Source organism: Poecilia mexicana, unplaced genomic scaffold (assembly GCF_051168715.1).
Source record: "Poecilia mexicana isolate PSO_F unplaced genomic scaffold, ASM5116871v1 scaffold_7, whole genome shotgun sequence".
Classification (NCBI taxonomy): Eukaryota; Metazoa; Chordata; class Actinopteri; order Cyprinodontiformes; family Poeciliidae; genus Poecilia; species Poecilia mexicana.
In genome coordinates this window covers 7,328,275-7,347,711 of record NW_028263376.1, presented here as the reverse complement: position 1 = coordinate 7,347,711, position 19,437 = coordinate 7,328,275, and the positions used below count along the sequence as shown (strand labels likewise).

The 19,437-nt window shown below is 40.0% G+C and overlaps 1 protein-coding gene across 1 annotated transcript; it reads right to left on the bottom strand.

Moving 5' to 3' along the window:
* Positions 1 to 426: 426 nt before the first annotated feature.
* si:ch73-70k4.1 (FA core complex associated protein 20) lies at positions 427 to 9,662 on the bottom strand. The gene is made up of 4 exons (XM_015011626.2): positions 9,409 to 9,662; positions 7,916 to 8,069; positions 6,536 to 7,005; positions 427 to 4,170 (listed from the first exon to the last, which is right to left on the bottom strand). The coding sequence occupies exons 1-4, from the start codon at positions 9,549 to 9,551 to the stop codon at positions 4,098 to 4,100; spliced, it is 840 nt and encodes a 279-aa protein (XP_014867112.2). The 5' UTR covers positions 9,552 to 9,662; the 3' UTR covers positions 427 to 4,097.
* Positions 9,663 to 19,437: the final 9,775 nt, after the last annotated feature.

Genomic DNA, 19,437 nt, shown 5'->3' with positions numbered 1-19,437 from the left:
GGAAATGAAGCTCCAGTCAAAGCTCGTCACCGCTTTCTATGTTCACACGGCGAGGGAAGAACCTTCTTAGATCATCCTCCGATTTTCTTTCTTTGATACAGAGAAAAGGACATTTTCATCTGTCTACTAATGAATCTGCATCTTCACATGATTGGGTCAGCTTAGTCCAAATCAGTTCAAAATGTAGGCCTGAATGTTTCTTTTTTAATAGTTTGTATGTTTTCAGGGTGCCAAGAAACAAAAAAAAATATCTCACACAATTCTTCCAATCTGCATCTTTTCCACATAAATACTGCCATAACTTGCATATTTCTACAGTAACAAGAAACATGAAAGCCAACATAGGCGTACAAAGAATATCCCAAGGCTTAATGTAGGCCACGTTTATGTTCCTCTACTGGGACAAATTAAGTAGCATTTATACAGTTGTGTTCAAAATAATTTATTTCTCAAATAATTTTGAAAGCAGAAACCTGAAAAGGCCATGCTGCCTTATGCACAAGAGCCTCAAACCAACAGCATCATATAAAAACCTTTCCACATGATTTGCTTGAGTTTTCAGGGTTTTTTCAGTTCCGACACCTAAAAACGTGGCTCAGAGGTTTGAGAAGAAGGAACAGAAATCCAGAAAACACCAAGAACTGATGTAGGAATAAAGATCAGACAGAAATGCAGCCAAGCCTGAATTATTAGCTTGATGGTCATTTAATAAATTCAATTTAATTTCATTGTTGTACCTCATTAATTCAAATGCATGTTTAAGGTCACAACATCTTAACTGGATGAAAGTCACAAACTGACAGCTGGAGATTCTATTTCATGCTTTTTGATGCAGATCTGAATTCATGGGTTGAGGCATGATGTAACGCCTCTTGCTGGCTTTTGGCCTACTTCATGTTGTCAAAAAGGTTTTAAGTGATTAGTTGATTCCACGGGTCAAGCAGAAATTGAGTCTAGATTTGGCCAGTAAACCTCAAACAGGAGAATTTATCACACTGACAAAGAAAATTTTGTTTTCCAGTTGATACATCTGTTTAGCATTTGAACAGCATTTATGAAAGGACATATCAGGAATAAGGCAGTTCAAAGTCCTTTACACTATGAAATCATGCAACAGCAGCCATTTATAAAATAAAAAAGCACTTTATCAAGTGCCATCAACCTCATTCCTCCACTAAGTATACGAGTTTTAGCCTTGATTTAAAGGAGCTCAGTGTATAGCTTAGCATTTTATATTTCAGTTTGACGAACAGCTCTCGTTCAAATGCAAGAATAACAAATCCAAATCAGTCCAGTTCCTCCCCGTTCAGATCCAGTTACACACACTCCGGTTCAATCACGAGTGTAAAGTAGGACAATCAAACTCAATCACATAACACAGAGTGGTTAAAAGAAAAAAAAAAAGTCGGCCTGGCTGATTGCATCAAGGAAGTCCTCCTGAGAAAGCATGCGGTGCCACTTCCTAAAGCCACGATGGCAGGACTTGATCCTGTTGTTTGGAATGGCTTCCTGCATGTTCCAGTTCAGTAATGGTTCCCAGCAGCAGCACTGAGCTTTGACCACTTGTTCTCCGTGTGAGGCAGATGATCTGATTAAAAAAAAAAAAAAAAAAAAAAAAAAAAAAGCACCTTGCAGAGTCAATTTGCCAGTTGATGAGGGATCACCGAGTAAAACTCGCCCACATTTCCTTCACATAAAAGTTCACCGTGAAGTATGTCACACGCGAACACAAACCATGTTGGTATGAAAGCGCTTTCCAATTACCCAGCTAATTACCTTGATTAACAGGAAGAGGGTGATCGCTGTGAACTCAACCTCAGGATCACAGCACAGCCGAATCACTTCTTTACAGATAATCTGACTTCATTTTACCCTGCGGTGTACATTTCCATATCAATGAATTTTAAAATATTTTCAGGAAACACACTTTCTTCACTATGTTCAAATAAATGATGCAAATAATGATTTACTGCATTAAAGCAATCAGACCAACACAAGTCCTAAGCCTTTTGTACATGACAAATAATAAATGTGGTGTATATAAAGTTGTTGACGTTTACTTCAAGTGTTGACAACACGTTATATTGATTTAACAGTGTGGAGCAGCTTCTATGTACAATGGAAGGACAATTACAATTATTAGAGAAATGTGACGAAAACAAATTATCACTAAATTATGGCAAAACAAAATTTGTACAATTTAGCAACAAGCAAATAAAGAGACAATGTTAAACAGCATAGGAATAGAAAATACAAATTGTTTGAAGACTCATATTGACCATGTAAAAGGTAAAATGTCAAAAACTATTGCAACAGTAAATATTTCCATACATAAGTTGCTGTATAGAGACCTGGGGAAACTTATGAAATGAGCAGAAAACCTTTCTACATGCTTCAGAAGAAATTTCTTGCATTGCATGCGTCAAAATGTTATAATTTAGTCAAGCGCAGAATGGCAATGAAAATATGCAGAGCTTACAACATTCCAACATGTATGCAGATGTGGCTCAAAATTAAAGAAACAGATCAGGAATTAAGAGAAAGATTTGTTTAACCCATCATGAGGACGATGGTTTCCTCATCCACCCCATTGACTTGCATCAAAGTGTTTCTGAGGTGACAGTTAAGGGGTTAAAAAAAAAAAACCCAAGTCTCACAAAATATTTGTTTTTGCCTTTGACTAAAGTCCGAGAGGTTAAAGTCCTTGTCAAACGATGTTTTGACTAAAGTCAAAAGGGTTGGAGACAGCTTTTTATTTCTCTCTCACTGTTTGCGTTTTAATGATGTTTTTTTCTTTTTTTTTTAAAGCTCTCTCACATGCTGTTCTTATTTTAATTATGTAAAGCACTTTGAAATGCCTTGCTGCTGAAATGTGCTATACAAATAAAATTTGATTGATTTGACAGGAATTTAAATATTGTTTATTTCTATTAGATTTGTCCATTTGTTTTTCTTTTATCATTTTCAATATTTAATATACATAGCACATTTATTTTTCACAGGGCGAACCCAAAGACATCCAGAAAATATTCTGTGGAACGATGAGACAAAAGTTTAATTTCTTGGGAGGCGAGGGTCATATCTTAATGGTGGTCGTGCAGTAGGAGCCTGAACTCACCGTTCATCCTGAAAAATCCTCCAACGTGGCTTAAATCAAACATTCATATTAAAGTGTGGATTAGGACAAACGATGCTGATTCTTACAGAAATCCACTCCAAGGTCCAACTGAACCGTCTCTGATGGAGGTGAAAGTGTAAACGGGCTACAAGGACTGAAAAATTCTTCAAAAATCATGGTAACGTCCTTTAAACAGAGTGGGTTTAAAGAATGTTACCATGGTGACAAAACCATCCCAACACTGGAAGCTGACCCTCTGCTTATATGTGCATCCAATTTTGTTTTTAAGAACATATTCCACCCTGAGCCATGCAACAGCAGCTGAACATGTTGTATCAGAAACATTATAACAATGTTGTTACTGAGTGAAAATTGGAAAAATGCATTTATAAGACTGCAATTACAGGTTCAAGAACAAAAAAATCACATCTTTTAAATTTTTCTTAAAAAATGATTTTTTTTAAAATGGAGGCGTAAAACTGAGGTTGAAAATCTCCAGTTTTACAGATCTGGCATGTGGAACATGAATTTATCCAATAGTATAACAAGAGCCTCATCTCCTTGGCTTTACAGGCCAATCGGATACAGGCGCTGAGCCTGAAGGACTTTTCAGCTGCTTTCCCTGAGCTCGGATTTCAATGCAGATAATTATGTTTCCTGAAACGGCTCTAAGTGGGTCAAAAAGCTGAAAGGTGCGGTTAAGGCCAACCTTTCTTTTTCAAAAGTCCTTTAGAGAAGAACAAACGGCTACACTCAGCGGCTGTCTGAACCACGAGGGGCAAGTTTTTCACCGTCCCCCATCAGATTCTCAGTTCAATTCAAAGCCCTCTAACTTTCCCCAGCTCTGACCCTGAGTGTTCAGTCTGCGTCAGTGGAGTAAATAACCTGACCACGCCCTCTTCCAGCTGACCGGGTCCTGGAGTGTGTCAGGGCATCTGGCTGCCTGAAGCCCCGGGACGGCCGCCAGCTTCCTGTCGCCTCACCAGGTCATGTCCACGCTCAGCTCAGAGAGACACTGGGCCAGGTGGCCGTCCCGCTCCATCTGTGTGAACCTGGAGGGCCAGAAAGCATCACACTCAGAGGGACGAGATCACCAGGAAGCTGCTCACTAAGAGAAAATAACACATTTTATCCTGCAACACTTTTTCAAAAAAACTCTAGACACTTTACAGGAACCTAATGAAATAAGAACTGAACACTTGGGTACATAGCGCAGGACATTAATCACACGCTGTTGGAAACAGGCGAGTATCTGAGTTGTGATAAGTGTGACGGATCTGCGCAGACGCGGATGTGTCGGCGTATTCTGTGTCCGCTGTGACCGAATCGGTGTCAGACAGGATTTCTATCAGTATTTGGAGCAGGACCCATCAGCACCAGCTGGGGATGCTAAAAGGACACATGGTGACCGTAAACAGAGCCACCAACATCAGTCACTACCCGATCAGAATTTACTACGCGAGTCCTAATCAAACCCTGAAGGGACGTGACTGACAGTGAGCTCAAGTAGTTTCTAACGACCGTCTTTCAGCGTGAGCAGACCGAGCGCCCCTTTGACATCCATCGTTCCCATTAGGGCTGTAGTGATACAATAATCTCACAATACGATACTCTGCTTACGATACGATATACAAACAAACGATACAATTCAATACACTTTTGCGATTTTCTGAAAGATTTTAGGGGGACAGAGTGATTTTGGTGACATTTTGTGACCGTTATAGAGTTGGATTGAATTAATTTAACTGAAAACTGATTAAAAGCACCAACTACACAATACCTGGCTCTGGTTGGACATGGACACAGACTTAAAGTCGACAGCTGGACAAAATGAATCAAAGTGGTGAGAAAACATGTTTCTTTTAATTGAAACAGTACAAACTGTAGCTTACATGCATTTGTAAAGTAAATAAAGTGCACCAATAACCTGCTCTGAATAGTTTGATACCTTTTTAACTTTGACACTTAACATCTGAAGGAATCACTCTAAGCCTGATGCCCTAATCAAGCGAAGCAAGCAGTGAGTGAGCAAGGTGATGTTGGATGTTATGATACTTGTGGATGAATATCGATTTTTTTCTAGGAAAGAAAATATCGATATATATCGCAAAATCAATATTATTACACAGCCCTAGTTCCTAGAAGGCTTTAGTTGGAAGAAGTCATGCAACGCGACAACATGAGACATCTCATCAATAATGAATCCTTGCAGCATAGTTCAGCTCAATAAACGAAGAACAATTAATTTCACAGGCTTAGATGGAAATGTAATTTTACTTCATGGGAGTACTCTCAGGATTTGAGTTATTAATATTACGAGAGTCAGAAAAATTATGCGTGCACAAATAATGAGGCGTGTTCACCACCCCCACCCCAACAGGATGACTCACGCTCCAATCATTAGCAGCGTCTTCATCATCAACAGGATGTTTCACACACAGTAGCTTGTTGTCAGACCACAATGTCTGACTTTTACTTTGAATTTACTTCTATAAATCCACTGACAGCTAAAATCTACTAGTTATTTAAATGCAGAGTTTGCCTCTGAACTTTGGCTGCTGCTGGACTTCCTGTTTCCTCGCCATGCGTCATCCTGTTTCATCCGGCTCGCCCAGACCAAAAACTCTCGTCTGGTTTTTCTCTCAGGACTTGATCCAACAGGTTTCCCACACACAGCGGATTTTTACTGGTAAGAGTGAGCCTGAACTAAACGCCAGCACCATCACTCAGTGGTGCACTGCACTGTTAGTTTTCATCCCACGTAGTCAGCTTGTGTGTGAACGCAGCAGGCAAAGGCGACGCCACATGAACTGGCGAGAGACAGAAATCCACTGGTGACTTTGCAGCTTCACCATTCCCGACTGGTGGTCAGCTGATCCAATGTCAGATCTTTTTCCGATCACTTGAAATTTCAATTCAAATAAATGTATTTGTCCCGTGCAGCAATTTAAAGACGCACAAGTAATACAAGTGATGGCTCAGACAACAACAGAAGACATAAAATTCACACATACTAATAAATCTATTAGTATTATAAACATATTTGTGATGTAATATTGTTGTTCTACCAGGTTGGGCCGATATCATCTGTTATGTTGTTACTAGACAAAAATATTCCTCTTTCTGGATACACCAACAAGATTTTTCATCCTCCTCTTATCCACAGAGACCCTAGATTAGGGCACAAAGTTGCAAATATTTTGGCCAAACTTGGAGAAACTGTAAACTTGTCACTTTTCAGAATCTAACCACATTCAGACATAAAGCAAACACGTTTGTGCTGAGTAGGCGACTGTCGTCATTTCCCCGGGTATTTTCCAGAGCTGCCCTCTGCCACTCGTGAGGACTAACGGGAAAGAACGTTACCGTTTCACTTTAGTGTGAGAAGAGAGAAAGTGAGTGATGAGCAGCTCTTACCCAGAAGGGAACACATGAAGGCACATGGGGCAGCTCTGCAGAGCTCCTTCTTCATGTTTGCTAGCGCTCTGCTCCTCCTCCTCGCCTCCTGGAGAAACCGATGGGTTGGAAACCTTCAGCGACTCGGCTACAAGCCGTCCGCTCCACTGTTCTTGTTCTCCTCCGACCCTCGGCTCTCCTGCTGAAGACGGAGCTGCCTTCTCCCAATTTTGAATCCTGCTGAGGGCTCTGGGAGGTTCAGCTCGCTGTTCAGGACTCTGTCTGCTGTCAGATGGCGGCCCTTTGTCAGACCAGGCCTTCTTTCTAGAAGGCCTGGTCTGGACTGGGGAAATCTCCTGGGGAGAAGATGCTCTCTGACGGTCTGGGTCTGATGGAAGCCCCGGGGTGAGTGGGCCGTCTTCTGGAAAGGGAGGAGCATCACTGAAGAGATCATATGTCCACTGCTCCTCTACCTTTGGTGTGGCAGGTCTCTAAATGGAATACAAAATAAAATAAAAAAAAACAAGTCTTATTAGGTCTACAAAATTTAAGACAATCCATCTATTGCCGTCATCATTCAGGCAAACACACCAAAACCGATCATCCTGTCCTGAGACCACTGCGTCTCGACTGTTTTCATGAAGCGGTCACTCAGGAGACCTCAGCCAATCAGACCACAGAAGCTGTATGGTTGAAACGCAAACCAGTGACAAAGCAATTAATCTACTTCCAGGTCTTATAGTTCTGAGTCACAGGTTGTTGTTTACAACGGGCTGCACTGAAATATGTGAATAGAAGAAGTGGAGTTCAATTGGCAGTAATGACTGATTTGCTGAGATGCGTTTGTGAACAAACAGAGCTCAAACATACAGATTAAACCCACAGCAGGGGCATCTTCTAGAGGAAACCCAGTATAGAAAACACTCCTGGATCACTTCTCTTTCTTTTTTTGTGTGCATCTGCTCCGTCTTCTCAAAGCCCCTGTTGGTTTTGACAGACAGCTGGTCCTACTGAGCCCGGTCGGTTCTGGATCTGCTGGAGGTTACTTCCTGTTAAAGAAGTGGAGTTTTTCCCTCTCCACTGTCGCTACATGCATTCTCAGTATGAGGGACTGCTGCAAAGTCAACAAGACGACACAAGCCGATGTCTACTGTTGGAGTCAATGACCTGCTGGGCTTCCTTAGATAGAAAACCTGATGCACTGTCTGACAGAGGATCAGAAGAAATGCATGTGATCGAATGATGCTTCCAGATGACATTTGTTGTGAATTGGTGCTTTAGAAACAACCTGAACCGACGTGAACCAGTGCATGTCTGATTTTGGACTTTTAACGCAACATACTGATGAATATTTTTGAAGCCGGTTGTATTCTCCGCAGGAGCAGCTTTTGGGTAACTTACCGCAGCAGGAGGAAGGGGAAGATCAGGAACCGGGTCCCAGAGCTGGTTCTGCAGGTGCGGCAGAGCAGACATCAGTGTGAACGCCCACAGGCTCTCCACAGCGGGGGGCTGCGACATGTTCCACCATGCTGCTGCTGCTGCAGGCGGCCGACACCTGAAAGCAGCTCACACACTCTGTTCCTCAGCATTACTGAGCTAACTGAGCTTTTTCTGCATCAAGCCTGATGAATACGTTCCAATACTTTTAACAAGTATATATGAGATACACTTCAACAGATTTTTGAAGTTATATGAGAAAGAAAAAAAAAAAAAGTACTATAATTTTAATTTGTTGTCTTCCCCGTTATAAAAACGATTTCAATGCATTTTTAATCTAGGCATTAAATTATTTATGAGGCTCCTCTTTGATCTGGTGCTCTGTGACTCCTTTTGTAAAATAAAAGAATAAAAAAAGCGCAAGAGGAGAGAGATGCTGAATATCTTCTGAATACATTAAGAGCAGAAGCTGAAATCTGGCTGCTTTGCAGAAACAGAAGCGGGTTTGAGCCAGGTGGAGGTGACACACTGCCACTGAATCAAACTTCAAAAACATAACGCCGCATTTTAGACCCCGTCTTTTTCAATGAACATGAAAAAAACATGACTGACACATTTCCGCCTTGCAAGCTTTCGGCATTGTAAAAAGGTTAAAGTAGCTAAATCATTCTGTCAGACAGCATCTTGTAAGGTATTCATTCATTGTCGCCCATTAATGGCATAAAACAGCAGCCAACTGGCCACCATGAATGCCTTTTTCCTCCAAACAGCCAAACTGTCATTAGTCATTTCAAATGCTTTTGATCAACAATTTTCTAGACTGAGCAGCCAAATTAATTGGAAAGAAGAACATGAAATATTTTTCATTTTTTATTAATCATTTAGCAATGGGTTGAGCTATACTATCCACAACATGCAAAGACTTATTTCCTGGATTGTAAAGATAGTGTACCTTAGCGTGGCTTTTTCTCCACTTGGCAAACCGATCCTCATTGAAGGTTTATTATGACAGATTACAATGCACCCACTCCTCAACAATAAATAAGAATAATTTTAAAAACTCTTGGCATATTAATGTGCTTTAGAAATTACTAATGTTGCAGTGATTTAACATTATGGATTGGTATCTCGATAAAAGAAAGGATGGAGAGATACAGCTTAAAACATGGACAGAGAAAATAACTCGAAGCTTCTGTCGCTGTATTTCGGTTGGATTTTGACCAGAGCATTTATCTGATACTTAACATGTCAGGGAATCATATATCCTTCCTTACAGAGTGAACCTGAATGCAGCATGGATTAAAACTCGTCCGGAATAACCAGTCAGCAGTGCGGTGAGCCAGAAGAGTGGGAACGGAACATGTTCTGGTTCCGGAGCATGCTGTAAACACCTGAGACGTTTAGTTCGCCTTGGAAGTTGTTCCTCCTGAATGTCCAGACGCCACAAAGAGCCTGACCTGTCAGGATGTGCTGCTCCGTCTCTGGACAGCGGAGCTGCGCCGCTCCTCTCCGCTGTTCCTCGGGAACCGAGTCCAGACTTCGGCTCCTCCGCTGAACTCCTCTTCCGTTTCAGTTTAGACTTTGAGCCGTTTTCAGCCATCTCGTTTCATTACTTCTTGGTTTCCGCGCCGAACTTTTAGACGGGCTTTTCCGGTGTTATACGTGCAACGTCATTTAACAGTATCCAATCAGAAGTCGTCATTAGAGATGGTCTGTCCAATCAGGTGAAAGTAAAACAATTACGGAGAGGCAGGCTGGAAGTGAACCTACTGATGATGAAGGTAGGTCGGGGCAGCGCTTCAGTCGCTTCTTATTTCCTAAAAACTCATTGCTGACTTGTCATCTGCTTTGTTTAACTCTCAATGAACTGACAGTGTATAACAGTAAATGTACCTCTGCCCCCTTTATCCTTAATGGCCCAAGTGCATTAAGGATATTTTTTCAATAATAAAAAAAATGCACAAGGATCTCTATCTATCTATCTATCTATCTATCTATCTATCTATCTATCTATCTATCTATCTATCTATCTATCTATCTATCTATCTATCTATCTATCTATCTATCTATCTATCTATCTCTCTCTCTCTCTCTCTCTCTCTCTCTCTCTCTCTCTCTCTATATATATATATATATATATATATATATATATATATATATATATATATATATATATATATCTCCTACAGGTGTCTCTGCTTCAACACACCTGAGTCGAATAATGAGGTTGAAGAGGAAATGCAGATATTTGATTGAAGCACATTGAACCAAGGACACATCTTCAAGGGCTGGATTTGAAGACCTGCCTGCACCCAGAATTGGAAAAAGTTCAAATCTTATTCATTTATCTTCCTTTAACCATTGTAATCAGATGTTATTCTCCACCTTAGCATGCCAGTGACACCAGAGGAACTGAAGAAAGCTGGACTCTGACTTTCAGAAAACGGAATAGTGTTGCTCAGCATGTAAACTAAACTTTGCAATGGTAATGCAATCAATGAAAGGATTTGTGATTTGGTTGTGCCTTAAAGCATGAAACAACAGGATAAGCAGCGTTCTCTGTTCCACAGTTTGATTGTACAGTATCATTTAATCCCTGACTCTTACTTTTAATGCTCTAACAAAATTATGTCAGTCCTGCACAAGGATTTCTACTTAGCGCAAAGCACAGCAGGTTACATCATACAAGTATGCTAACTGTTATGATGGGGCTTTGTTCCCTCTGCAAGGACACACGTAAAGTGGAAAGTTGAAGTCATAGTGTTGGTGGGACTTTCTGAGTCTTTTAAGCTTTTGGCCAGAGGGACGACCAACGGAGAGCAGCTGTAATTATGCAATGGAAAAAAAGACAAGGGAAAGCTGGAGTGAAAGGAAGGAAAAGAGAACATCAAAGAAATGAAAGAAGAGGGTGTGGGAGGGGGGTAATGTGTACAAATCTTGAATTATGTTTATGGTTACTATTCCTTCCTTTTCTGAACTTCTGCACCACAACATGAGGACTGCTGCGAGACGTTTTCTGAACTGACCATGTTGCACAATCTTTCTTTTTGTGTCACACTGGGGAAAAAACACAAAAGCAGAGGACTGGGCCAGGGTTGTGGTCTGCAGTGCTACACTGGGAAAAATCCTGCTGGCACCTAGAAAGAAACGTTACATCACACGCTGCAAATGATGCTGTGTTGTCCCCTGCTGTCATGGAGACCAGGGAAGTGAAGATGCCTCTGCAGAAATTGCAAACGTACCTGCTGAATGCAGAGGAAAGAGAAAAAAGACACAGCTCCATTTGTCTTTTGACAGAAAACCGATGCATAACAACGAAAATTAGATCTGCAGCCTCACAAAGACGCCGTCTGTTTGTTTTTTTGTTTAGTCAATACTTTAAAAAAAGACCTAACATCACAAAATTTGACAGACAGAAGCTAGGATTTTAGCACCAATGAAGTGATTCAAAATGGTGACATTAAGGTGAAAACTATAATAACACACCTTGAACTTCCCCACATTTTTTGCACAGTTAGAATAACAAATGGGACACTGATACATACTTTTAAAATGTCTGCAAAAATGAAGAGAAATGTAAAAATAAAAAGTTGCAGTAGCCTGGTTGCATAAGCTGCACACCCTTTTAAATATTTCTATTTATGTTTCAGTGTTCAGTCTTCTGAATTCCACACCTTACCGTCCGTTGATGAGAATTTGATAAACCTTAAATAAAGTCCAACGGATCTTGTGCAATTTTCCTTATATTTGCTAGTTTAACTAAAGCCACAGTTTGCAGAGCTTTGAAAGCATCACACAGTTATCCATTAGGGGAAGATTACAACTAAAGCATTTCACTATGGTACACTAAAGACCATCACAAATAATTGGACAAGTTATCAGACAACAGCGGCAAGACAGACACTGTGTCATGTTTGAGTATGAGACTTTCAAGCAGTCAACAATAACGGACACAAATAGGAAGTTTTGAAATATTTATTGGAACGATGAGTATTTTTTTTTTGGACATGAAGAGAAAAGGTGAGTGGTTGTCAATATCAGTAAGGTAAGTTTTATCTGGAGACGCTGTCTCAGGCTCCTTACTAGAAGCTGGTAAGAAAAGTGTTGAGATTGATGATGGTATAGATGGACCAGAGTGCAGACACAAACTCGGAATTATTATAGAACACACAACAAAGATTATGGAAATACTCACGAAATGAATAAACTGCAGGAAAACAAGATTTTCACATAGGTGGTAATGGATTAATCACGAAAATGATAAGGGAACCAGAGGAGCTAATCAGAGAGAAGTTGGCGCAGCTGTGAAAAGAGCAGGTGGAGGTGAAGGATGCAGACTGACAGACTGAGGGAAGGTGAAAGGTAAGCAGAGAAACTAACACTGGAAACGAATGGCACTCATGTGAGAGAACAAGAGTGCAATGGGACGAGTCAGATGAAGTCTACAATGTAGGTTCATAAACGACTGCGGATGGACAGAGGTTGGAGAAAGGCCAGTGGGGTCGATAAGACCTTTTATTCTGGTGCAGGTGGTACAGGCTGAGGCATGAAATGTCTTTAAAAAGTTATTTTAGCAGTTCTATTTCATGAGGAATTTTGGCGATATCACCAAATGACCAAGGAAATCAGTCAAACACACATGCAGACCAGAATAAGAAATCCCCACACTTACCAATTGTTCCAGAAAAGTGCTCTAAAGTGAAGAAGATGGCAACCAGGAAGACGAGAGAAGGATGAGACCTGGAAAGGGAATGGATTTGAGACTGAGGCTTGAGGATTGGATATTTGAATGTATTTTATGTAACCGTTGGATTAGGTGAGAGAGAACACTGATCCGACCTGCTCACAGTCCTGCCGACATGACGGGCCAATAAAAAGATGAGCGAGGCTCCCAGGAGACCGAGCGCAAGACTGAAGGAGCTGCAGGTCGTGTTCTGCATGTGGCAAAAGTCTTGTCTGTCCTCCATACTTCATAATGCCCATAATGCCTAGGCATTATGGGGTTAATATGACAACAGCTTAAAAAAAATCTGAAAAGAAATATTGACACTAAGGCAAAATATTGTCATGGAAAACATAATTGTACTGAAAATTTGATTTGAAATAAATGTACTGAAAAATTTAGTATTGAAAGTGAGCCTAAATTGAACTTGAATTAAAACAAATAATTCTCTCCACATAATTTGTTTAAACTGTCAATATGATCCAAATCAACTTATAAAAACTACAAATACAATTTGAAAGGTTTTTACAAAATAATGAACAAAGGAATACATGACAGTATTTAGTCAATTCAATCCATTCAAATTGATTCAGTGATTTACATAAATCCCAGTTATAGTTGCAGAAACTCTCAGATTTAGTTTATTAAGTCAATGGTGAAAAGGTTTAGTCAAAAACATTAACATAATGTCTTTGCAGCAATCCCTCATGTAGCGACAGTAGAAAGGAAAACTACCCTTTCACAGGAGGAAACCTCCAGCAGAACCAGAACCTGACTCAGTGTAAGCAACCATCTGCCACTGCTGATGTGGGTTTGAGAAGACAGAGCATCCACACAAACAAACACACAGACACACTGATCCAGGAACACTTTCTATGTTAATAAAAAACTGTAAAAAGTTAATGGCAGCAGCTCTTCAGTGGCCTCAGCTGGGAGAGAAACACAGCTAAACAAATAAGCTCTGAGGCTGTAGTAAAATCCATGGGGTGAAAAACAGAAGACAAACCGCTGGTGGCAGCAAGGTTTTATTTTAGAGACCACATTGGCCAAGTCCATCACCTACAGAGAGAGAACATGAAGTTATTGGCAGCAATAGCTCAGCTAATGGTCCTTTCCAGGAAGGTGTCACAGGTAAGCATAAATGCTGGGCTGGAGGTAACTTTTATAAAGAGAAAACCAGAGAGAACATAAAGGTAATGGGTTCAATAAGGGCAGATATGCTGCTCTTGACCAGGACTCCCTTGAAAAAGAGGTTTTTAATCTCAATGAGTTTTTATCCTGGTAAAATAAAGGTGAGAAGGGAACAAATAATAAAGATGAGAAGAATATTTAGAGAGCACTAACAGAATGTAACAAAGTGAGAAAACGTTCAGTTTGTCCTCCAGCAGCCCAAGCCTACGTCAGCATAACTACAGAAATAACTCAGGATAACCTGAGCCAGTCTAACTCTTATCTCAATCAAAAAGGAAAGTTTTAAGCCTAGTCTTGAAAGGAGGCAGAAACCCGTCTAAAGCTGGGAGCTGGTCAAACAGGAGAGGAGCCTGAGAACTCACCTCCTGTTGTACTTTTTGAAATTCTGGGAACCAGCAGTAAAACCTGCAGTCTGAAAGCAACGTGCTGTGTTAAGATCAGACAGACCAATCAGATCTCTGATACATGATGGAGGAGGATTATTAAGAGCTTGATTATGAGTGTGAAGGAGAATCTTAAATTCTGTTATAGATGCAACAAGGAGGCAATGAAGGGGAGCTAAAACTGGAGAAATATTATGTCTTTTTAACATTTCTATTAGAACTCTTGTTGCAGCATGTTGGATCAGCTGAAGGTTTTTAAATTTGTTGGACTTCATAACTCCAAAGAATTATAATAGTCCTGCTGAAAAGTAACAAATGCTTGGACTAATTCCACAAGTTTTAACTACACTGTTTAAATATTTACGGTTCTGGGGAAAAGTGTGACCCGTGTATCCACCAAATCATCTGAAGAATAGATAAGCTTTACTCTAAACTCCTTCGCCTTTTGGCCAACAAAAACATTTTAATCATTTTTTTTTCATTTGTAAACACTGAAAAACCTTTCACACTTATCTTCCTCCATCACTGGAGAAACAGCTCAAGGATTTCTATTTAATCCATTTTATTTCCCATTTCAAAGGTCTTTTCTTTTTTTATCTGATTTGACAAAACTTGAAGGTCGAAAAACTGTAAATAAACATTTTGGTGACTTATTCACAAGACTGTTTTGCTTTCAGACTGAAACACAAGAGTCATCAGATAAACTTGAAGTCGCCATAGTTTCCCGATTTTTGAGCGCAACTAATTTAAGCTACACCCACTGACTTTAAAAGGAAACAGAGTACATGTGTAGGCCGCAGGCATATACATTATAACATGAGATACACTTAAAAGATTTTGATTTAACTTAAATGAAATACTTTGGAAAATGCTTTTTCCAAACAGTGCCTGTAACAGACTACTTTTTTTTTTTTTTTTAAAGAAATTGATCATTGTCGTCATCTTCCTGTTGTGCGCTCCTCTGTTAACTTTCTTAATGTTTTTACCAGCAGTAGCTCCTATAATCAGCCGAATTGGTGTGCAGTTTCATCAGATGTTTGCTAATTGCTGCTGGCTAGTCTAAAGGAGCTGAGTGGAGAGAGAGAGTAACAGGGGAGGACTGCTCTGTGATGAGGAACTTGGAAACGGCATCTATCTGTCTGTCTGTCTGTCTGTCTGTCTGTCTGTCTGTCTGTCTGTCTGTCTGTCTGTCTGTCTGTCTATGTATCTATCTATCTATCCTTCCTGAGGCTTGGCCATCACAACCACAGAAGCGTAAGGAGAGTGAAAGCGAAGCGTCAACAGATCGGTGCCCATGAGGCGAGGCTAGCATAGGGGCTCCATCTTGGCAACATTACATGAAACATCTAAAAGCAGGGTTGGCATGCACTCCGCTGTCTGGCAGCTTTGGCCCAGGTGGGATGAGAAGCCTGAAAGAACGGCAAGTTTTGCATCACATTTTCCTCCATTATCACCAAATCTCCATACAGACAGCTGCAGGCCTGACTTTACCGTCTGTAGCTGCCAGAGTTGATCGCAGTGCTTCGTGCCAAAACACAGACTGAACACAAAGCATGTCTGGTAATTCTTCCCAGGTCAACTGTTTCCTAAGTCATATAGGAGGATTCTGAGTGTTTATATTCAAGGTTATATTTAGGTGTTCTTCACGAAAGTCCTTTTATGTTTATGTTCTTTCATTTACATAAAATTGGAGCCACTTGTTATTTTGTATATTTGTATTTAGAAGTGTAGAAAGGTTATTTCTTTATACTTTTCCCCTTTAATTGTATCTTTCTGTTCTGTTAAATTCAACTTATTTACATAGAGTCCATTTGCAACAAATGTTGTCTTTTAAGGCACTTTACAAAAAATAATTTTGATTTAATTATAAATCATCCCAGTTGATCCTCGTTATCAAACTGTACAGTTTCAAGTTTCCATTTCTTTCTATATATTTATGATGCATTGACATGATTTTCCTTGGGTCATAAAAGCAGCTTATTAAACAATAAAAAGCAACAAATACGCAAAAGCTGGTCTCAGTTATTTGTGTGTTAAAAATGACTACGCTATTGCCATTTGATTTGCTGTCAGCCAACCAATCTCTCAAGTACACCAGCTCTTCTCCAAAATAATCCATCCTTTAAAAAGCATCAATAACTAATAATTAGTATGACCTTTAAAAGATCATAAGAAAATATGGTAGTCCAGAAGCAAATTGTTGGATATAAAACTTTTGCACCATAGGCTGCTGAATCTGAATATATTAGTTTCTCTCAGTTGCTTTGGTGCATTCCTCAAAACAGAATTGAAATTCTCAAAACTACTACACCTTCATAGTTTCTCATTCCTCTGAACAAGTTATAAATGCTTCTTCTATGCAAACTATTGTGCATAATTTGTTGCTTTTTCATACATTTTCAATTGGCATGTTGTAATTACATTACAACATGCCAATTGAAAATGTAGGGAAAAAGCAGGTCTCTGTTGAATGGATCTGTCCTGCTCCCAGGTGAATCCTGATTTTCTCCAAAGTAGATAAATGTGTGAAGCTTTTGCTCAACCAATTACCAACCAGTTTTCTGAAATAGTTCAAACATGCATTTCATGAACCATCAACTGGGAAGGATATAGTGTATGTGTAGAAAACACAATGTTACATTTCTGACAGTGGAAGGATGGGGAAGAAGAGTGAGGCTGTGGTGGGGAGAACAGGAGAGGCAGAGGAGGTCGAGGACGTTTGACAGTGACAGTCACTCCAACACCATCAGGAGACGACACAACAGGATGCTGATGGAGTTCCTCTCATCCTGCTCTTCATTCCTTAACTTCATTGCAGAATTTCTCTCAGCATGGAGATGAAAAGCATAGGAAGAAAACACTGTAATCCCTACAGCATCGTATTTTTTGTTTTTCTAAAGGAGGTTGTCCTATGTTCACATTTCAACGTTAGCTTTTTTTTTTTTGTTCTTCTTTTTTCTTGATTGTATTTTTTTTTATCTGTACATCAGGAGGCCTGCTTGTGCCCCTGAACAATAGTATTTGGCTAAAAATAAGAATTTAGAAAAATAAATGGCCCTGGCTGCCCGGTTCAGTCTAATAATGACTGAACAGATTCTCAGTTCCTCTGCTTCCATGTTGTTAAGACACCAGGCCCATGGTGAGGAAGGGGCTTAAATGCACCCTCTATCAAGTTATTGGCATGAATATTTCTTTTTTCAACATACACTTGTTTGCTTATAAAATCATAGGTCTGATGTTGAAGTTAGAAAATTTGTCTTTATTTATTTTCGTAATGGTCTTCACAATAGTGAGAAAAAAACCCTCCTCGCCCCCAAACTCAGAAATAGTTCGGCTGCAGAGAAAACTTCTGACTTTAATTTTACCAGGCTGCCTCAGTGGTGGACTAAATGCCCGGTTCGCTACAGGTAGACTGAGGTGGTCCCACTACTGGGGGTCAGAATCAGACATCCTGATTTAAAGAAAAAGTACCCTGCTGCAACTGTCACAGCGACGCACCTCAAAGCCCCCCGGTACCACCTGTTCACTGTTCGCTCTCTTCATCTTAACCTTGTATTACTATCAGGCAGGTCCACACCTTCCTACTCAGAACATCAGCATCACTGGCATTGCTTAAATACAGATTCGGAGAAGTCTGTGAGAGGGGGCCCAGGTTAGTTGCTTCAGCTTAAAATCAACCACTGATTATTGGCTATTATTTATTGTGATGTAATTGTGAACTAACCCAGCTCAAACACAAAGACTACAGATAGCATCTGACTGTAGCCATGGTAACACAACAATCAAACTATCAAGATTCGTTGCACTTATACCAAGTAAACTTACAAATTAAATCCTAAACATACAATTTATTTTATTGTATCTTTGCTGAAAGAATTAAATAAAAGTTAATAGCATTGTTATTCTCAATATGTTACATTTCAACCGTTCATAGGAGCCCCTGGACGTCTGGAGGGCCCCTACCACCAGCTACTGAGTTTTCTCTGCCCTGTTCAGGCAGAGAAAACTGTTCAGTTTTATAATTCTAGATCTCAGAGGAGCTTTCATCCAAAAGTCATATAGAGTTAACCCCTCTGAGCTTTTTCAGTCTTGAAAACAGCCTGCAGCCAAGTTACTATGGAAGTTAAACAGTCAGATATTATTAGGGCTTATTTAGTAACATAGTAACAAATTTGCTTATTTCATAACTTCATAACCAGAGACCTTCTCTGCTCTGGTTTGTTTAACAGCTGCAGTCTCAGATCAACTCAGCCCTCCAGCTCTACCAGCACCAGAAACAGCAACATTATACTTATCAAGGAAAACAAAGATTTGCTTTGCATTGCCCTCACATGATGATAATGATACAGTATGATCTGATTAAATATTAGATTCTTGATTAATATGGGTTGTTGCTATGTCGTATGGTGTTTTAAGATGGTGTTCCCTTTTTAACTCTGAGCCCCGGCCCCTCCAGAGGTCTCTGCATGGTCATGCCATATGCAATGAAAAAAGGACTTGACATTCTGAAGCACTGATATGTTCACTGACACAGATGATTCATATTGAGAGATGAGCTAAGTGTTTTGAGGCATAGACTGGATTTTGCAGTTTTTCACTGGTTTCTTACTGTTTGAGGAAATTATTTTGAGAAATGCAATTACTGTTTTGCAAATATCAAGGGTGATTTGAGAAATTCACCAAAGCGCCTAAAAAAAGGAGAAAAACTATAAATAGACTAGCATTCTTTTCTGAAAATTCACTTTTTAAGGCGAAACCCAGACATTGTCAGTTAGGTGTAATAGTAAAATAGAGAGCATAAAGTCTTTACTCTGAAAATGAATTAGTTAGATGTCCATTAAATGGTCAGTTGATCATTAAATTCTTGCAGGTGCCACTTAAGCTGGAATTTAGGTGTCAAAAGCATTTTCCCTGGGCTGCACAGTGGGGAAGTTGTTAGCTCTGTTGCCTCAGAACACGAAGCTCCTGACTTTCCCCCCAAGGATTCCCCTCCAACTCCAAAAACACCCATGTTGGGTTAATAACTGACTGCTCTTCAGTGAACATTGCTGTGAGTGTGCATGCTGTATGGCCCTTTAATGGACTGATAACCTTTCCAGTGGCTGGAGACACAGCACCGGTAAAAAGTATTCACTCCCTTTGATGTCTTACCCTTTTTACTGCTTTTACTAATCAGTCATGATCAACAC